At 40.3% G+C, this 6244-nt stretch overlaps 1 protein-coding gene across 1 annotated transcript in view; it reads right to left on the bottom strand.

Annotated features, from left to right (window-relative positions):
• LOC107627313 (pentatricopeptide repeat-containing protein At1g74600, chloroplastic-like) overlaps positions 1-5929 on the bottom strand; it is a 39810-nt gene extending 33881 nt beyond the window's left edge. The window contains exons 1-2 of the mRNA XM_016330160.1: positions 5605-5929; positions 5551-5561 (exon numbers count right to left, since the gene is read on the bottom strand). Coding sequence (XP_016185646.1) covers positions 5551-5561; positions 5605-5929 — 336 coding nt within the window. The remainder of the gene's footprint in view (positions 1-5550; positions 5562-5604) is intronic.

Below are 6244 nucleotides of genomic sequence, written 5' to 3'. Positions count from 1 at the left end.
CTTAGTTAACCTTTACTAAAGCAAAGGAAAGTCAAGGGACTAATTAGTTTGACCTTCGAATCCTAGTTATTTCCTAAGAAAAAGTTGGGATTATTAAAGTTCAGTTCAATTAGCAAGATAACGATTATCAGTTATGTTGAGTTTGATAATGTTGAGTTACTGATTTCTTAACCGAGACCAAAAGGGGAAAAAGTAAAATTGCTGGAATAAAAATGTCCTTAGATGGAAAGCAATGGTAACACAAATTAAAGAGAAAGCAATCAATAACTGAAATATCTCAAATAATCATTAATTCAAATCATAACATGGAAAGGGTTCATAAGTCAAGTTGGCAACATTTATAGATACGAATGAAAGCATTAAAGTAAAAGTAGCATAGAAACATAAATTAAAGTAAATACTAAACCTGGATCGAGAGTCACTCTTAGAAACTAAGAGAAGTCCTAAATCCTAATCCTAATCCTAAGAGAGAGAGGAGAGAACCTCTCTCAAACTAAATCTAAATCATGGAAAGTTAAAATTGGCGAGATCTCTTTTGAATGGATGCATTCCCCCACTTTATAGCCTCTAGTTTGTGTGTTCTGCAGCTGGATTTGGGCCAAAAGGGCTTCAGAAATTGCTGGGGGCGTATTCTGTAAATTCTGATACGTGGCCTCTGTCACGCATCCGCGTGGGTCACGCGGTCGCGTCATTCGGAGTTTTCCTTGCCACGCGGTCGTGTCAGTTACGCGTCCGCGTCGTATGCGTTATACTTAAGGCGCGCGATCGCGTCAGTCATACGGCCGCGTCGCTGCTTCTTCGCTTCTGGCACGCGATCGCGTCATCCATGCGATCGCGTGGATACCAGTTTCTGCAAAACTCTGTTTCGTACTTTCCTTCTATTTTTGTACGTTTTCTTTTCCATCCTTTAAGTCATTCTGCCTTAGAAAATCTGAAACTACTCAACACACTAATCACGGCATCGAATGGAAATAAAGGTAATTAAAATAATTAATTTTAAAGCTTAGGAAACATGTTTTTCACATACATCACATAATAAGGAAGGGAAAGTAAAACCATGCAATTAATATGAATAAGTGGGTGAAGGCTTGAATAAATCACTCAAACTAAGCACAAAATAACTCATGAAATATGGGTTTATCAAGCAGCCCGTCCACTTGCACATCTTAGCATGCACCGAGGACGGTGCAATCTTTAAGTGTGGGGAGGTTGATACCGACTTCCGTGGGTTAGTTATTTCCTATTTCAAAACCAATTTTTAATTTTTCTTGTTAAATTAGTTGTTGCATTTGCATGTTTGATTGCATGTTTGTTTGATTTTGTGCATGTTCTTCTACCACTATTTGGTTGGAGTGATAAATTTCTTTTCAAGACCCTATTTTATAGTATTTCACTAATTCAAATTCAAATTTGTGTTAAATTTGTTTGAAGAATTTTATTTTGGAACATGGTTTAGAGCTCGAACATACAAAACCAGTGAGATTTTGAGTCTATTTGATTGGTTGCATTTTACCAACCAATATTTTATTTTTGGTGTGCGTTTTTGTCTCTAAAATTGTGATCTTTGTCTTGCTTAATTCTATATTTCTATTATTTGATGTATGCATGCACTTATATGATTGAGGCCTTGTTTCACTGAGCTTACATGCCTATATGGCCTTAACCTTTTCATTATCCTTTGTAAACCAATGTTGAGCCTTTTAACCCCATTTATTCTATTTACTCTAGCTCATCACTAACTCTAAGCGGAAAATAATAATGTCCTTAATTTGAATCCTTGGTTAGCTTAGACTAGTGAGAGTATGTATGATTTAAGTGTGGGGAAGTTGGGTTTGCTAATATTTGGTTTGAGAATTGGGTGTTATATATTCCTGTGAAAATGTGCAAAATAATAGTTGAGCACATATTATTGCATTCAATAATTTAATCATATGCATTGAGAAAAATAAAAGAAAAGAAAAGAAAAAATAATAAGAAAAATAAAAAGATAAAAAGAAAAGAAAAAAGAGCAAATAATAAAAAGGGGACAAAATTCTCCAAAGTAAATGGTGGTAGCAATGCATATGAGTTGTACTCAAAATTTGGGATGCATAAATATGTGAAAAACATAGTTAATGGGTAGTTAGACTTTATACTCTGATTATATAGATTGTCTTAAGTTAGGTGCAGAGTTTAGGTTAATTAAGGATTCAGATTTTAGTTCACTTGACCAAATAGAATCTTACCTTGACCCTAACCCCATTATAACCCTTAAAAGACCTCTTGATATGTGTATTTGTGCATTAAATTTCTGTTAATTGGTAGAAGAAGAGCAAGCCTTAAAAAGTAAGGTTAGTAGAGTGTTAGAAACAAGAGACTGAGAGAGTAATCTGAAAAGTGTATTATTGAGTTGTGATAAAAGGTACAATATACAAGGGGTATTTATAGGTGGTAAATGAATCAGAGCAATAAAGGCATAGAATCCTACAATTAATATATAGATATACTAGATGATACTAATTGATCTAAATTGATTCTAATGATTCTTTAACATCCCCCTCAAACTCAAGTGGGAGCTAAGGATACAAACTTGAGTTTGGATAACAAAGTCTGGAAACAAGTCGGGTGATGAGCTTTCGTGAAGATATCAGCAGTTTGATCTAGTCTTCCAACATCAATGAGACGAACAGCATCAATAAGGATACGTTGCCGAACAAAGTGACAATCAATCTCAATGTGTTTGGTGCGTTCATGAAACACATCATTATGGGCGATCTGAATAGCACTGCGGTTATCACAAAAAATATCAGTAGGGGACGATTGATGAGCACCCAAATCTTCGAGAAGCCAACGAACCGAGATAACTTCAGTAGTGGTGTCAGCGAGGGCACGGTACTCAGCTTCTATGCTTGAGCGAGCAGTGAACGTTTGCTTCTTAGCACGTCAAGAAATGAGAGCGTCGCCAAGAAACAAACAGTAAACAGTAGTAGAACGACGATCAGTGGGATCACCAGCCCAATCAGCATCGGAGTAAGCCTGAAGAGACAAAGAGGAATGGGCAGAAAAATAAAGGCCATGAAATAGAGTGCCTTTGATGTAGCGAAGAATGCGAAGAACTGTCGCATAGTGAGTAGTACGAGGAGCTGACAAGAACTGGCTAAGTACATGAACCGGATAGGCGATGTCTGGTCGGGTGACAGTCAAGTAGACGAGACCACCAACTAACTATCGATAGAGAGTCGGGTTATCCAAAACAGTGCCATCCATACGGGTAAATCGAATATTAGGCTCAAGAGGAGTAGACTCAGTGCGACTATCTGTAATCCCAGCGCGAGTAAGAAGATCTGAAGCATACTTAGCCTGAGAGAGATAGATGCCATCATCGGTGGAGATGACCTCGAGACCAAGAAAATAGCTGAGAGAACCAAGATCTTTCATCTCAAAGGTACGGTGAAGTGAGGCCTTGAGATCAGAGATACCATCAACATCATCCCCAGTAATTATCATGTCATCAACATACAGAAGTAGAAGAACAACTCCACGTTCGCTTTTACGAATGAAGAGTGCATTCTCATGAGGGCTAGAAGTAAAACCAAGACTGCATATGATAGTGCTGAACTTGTCAAACCATTTGCTTAAGTCCATAAAGTGCCTTGCGAAGGAGACAAACCTTATCAGAAGGACAAACAAGGATATGAGGTGGTTTCATATAGACTTTCTTTTTCAAATCCCCATTAAGAAATGCATTCTTCACATCCATCTGACTGAGAGACCATTTTTTAATCGCGGCAATGGCAAGAAGAGCTCTAACAGACGTAAGACGAGCGACAGGGGAAAAAGTCTCTTCATAATCAATACCATACTCTTGCGTACAACCTTGAGCAACCAAGCGGGCCTTATAACGGTCAATAGAGCCATCAGAGCGAGTCTTGATCTTGTATACCCATCTACTGCCCACAACTTCCTGATCAGAAGGAGGATCAACCAGATCCCAAGTGTGTGCTTTTTCAAGTGCCTGTATTTCTTCTTGCATTGTTTGTTGCCAATTTGGGTTTGAGGAGGCTTCTCTGAATGTCTTAGATTCATGTTGATGAAGAATAGTAAAAAAGCAATGGTAATCAAGAAGATGAGGAGGTGGATTCCTTACCCTAGAAGAATGAACGGGAGGAGGAGGCATGACGGTAGGAGCAGGATCATCGTCCGGTCTGGAATCATCGGGAGATGGAGAAGGCGGAAGAATAGGAGGCTGTGGAGGGTCACTCGAGATAGAATCTGTAGAATCATCACTAGGAAAAAGATCAACATTGGGGTTAGTAAACAAAGGTGACTGAGTAGTAGGAATGGACTCAAAGGATGAGAATCGAGAAAACATATGGTGCTCCCAGAAGACAACATGATGAGATATACGAATACATTTAGAGAGAGGATCCCAACAATGATAACCCTTGTGTTCAGTGCCATAACCAAGAAAACAACACATACGAGCCCGAGGTTCAAGTTTACTATGTTCATGAGGTTGAAGAAGAATAAAAAATACACAACCGAAAAATCGAAGAGAACTATAATCTGGAGAGGTATGATAAAGACGCTCAAAGGGAGTAACATTACCAAGAACAGAAGAAGGGAGTCTATTGATAACATGAACAGCAGTAAGAACAGCTTCACCCCAAGTACGCTCAGGACACGAAGAAGAAAGGAGCATTGCACGGACGGAGTCAAGAATGTGACGGTGTTTGCGTTCAGCTCTACCATTTTGTTGAGATGTACCAGGACAAAAAAACTCAGACAAAGTACCCTATTTTGCAAGAAAGGCTAAAAGTTTGAAATCACGGTATTCCATAGCATTATCACGTCGGAAAACCTTAATGACCTTGGAAAACTGAGTTTTAATCATAGTAGCAAAGTTGATATAGATTTGAGGTAACTCATGGTGATTAGTCATCAAATAAACCCAAGTAAAATGGGAATAATCATCAATGAAAATGACAAAGTATCGAGCTCCGCCCATAGAGGCAGTGGGAGCGGGGCCCTAAACATCAGAGTGAATGAGATCAAAAGGAGAGCAAGCAAGAGATGAATTATTGTGAAAAGATAAACCAGGTTATTTGGCAGTTTGGCAAGAAATGCAATCAAAAGATTCATTTGGAACCTGACTTAAAACACCCTGAGACACAAGAGGACGCAGTTTTCCTAAGGAGGTGTGGGCAAGACGCTAATGCCATAAGTGGAGGGTAGAGGGAGAAGAAGCAGCACAGAGATTTGGTACAGGAGGAATATGAAGATTCTCGAGTTCAAACAACCTTTCGACCTTACGTCCAGTCCCGATGATTTGTCCCGTCTAAGGATCCTGTACACGACAACCAGAAACGAAAAAAGTGACTTCAAAACCCAGATCAACAAGTTGACCAACATAAATAAGATTGAAGTTTAATTTGGGAATACAATAAGTATCAGGAAGATTAAGAGTTGACTGGGATATAGAACCCTTGTGTGTTGCGTGCAAGAGGGAGCCATTTGCAGTATTGACATAAGGTCCATTTGTAGTGGTAGACATGGACGAGAAAATATTACGCAACGGAGACCTGTGATTAAAGCAACCCAAGTCAAAGTACCATTTAAAATCACCTGGAGGGGAGGAAAAGGCAGCAGGGGTATTACCAGAAACAGAGAGAAGACGCTGAAGAAGAGATGCAATATCAGAAAGAGAGACAGGAGACGAGTTGAGTGGACTAGGACGTGGTGGGCGAGTAGGACAGGCAGTAATTAAATGTCCCGAGAGCTTGCAGTAACGGCAGAACAGCTGTGAACAATGGTAGCTAATATGACCTTTCTGGTGGCATGTGTGACATTCAACAGAAGGACAGTCGGGGAAGAGGTACCCAGAACGGTTACAGTGTCGACAGAATTTACCCTTTCTGTCGGTGGCAGCAAAAACATCTGGCTTTTCCATGATAGTAGTCACAAAGATCAAAGAGAGGAGAGAAAACGGCAATTTTGGAGCAGAAAATGAGAAATCGGAAAGAGCTCACCAAAAAACCTTAGGGAGGGTCCCACTTGCCTGCCACGTCAGCGCAACGTCAGCAGTGACGTCAGCAAACGATGACATGTGGCGTCACCTGAGAGGAGCAAGAAGACAGCGTGGCAACGAGGTGGCACGTGGGTCGACGGTGGGCCGGGTCGGGTCGGGTCGGTCGCAGGTCGGTGGATACCAAGGATGCCTTGCGCGGCGACACGTGGAAGCGCCAGGAGCATCTGATCGCGTCCA

This window comes from Arachis ipaensis, chromosome B02 (genome assembly GCF_000816755.2).
Source record: "Arachis ipaensis cultivar K30076 chromosome B02, Araip1.1, whole genome shotgun sequence".
NCBI lineage: Eukaryota > Viridiplantae > Streptophyta > Magnoliopsida > Fabales > Fabaceae > Arachis > Arachis ipaensis.
The sequence above is the reverse complement of the archived record's forward strand: the minus strand, read 5'-3'. Positions and strand labels throughout refer to the sequence as shown.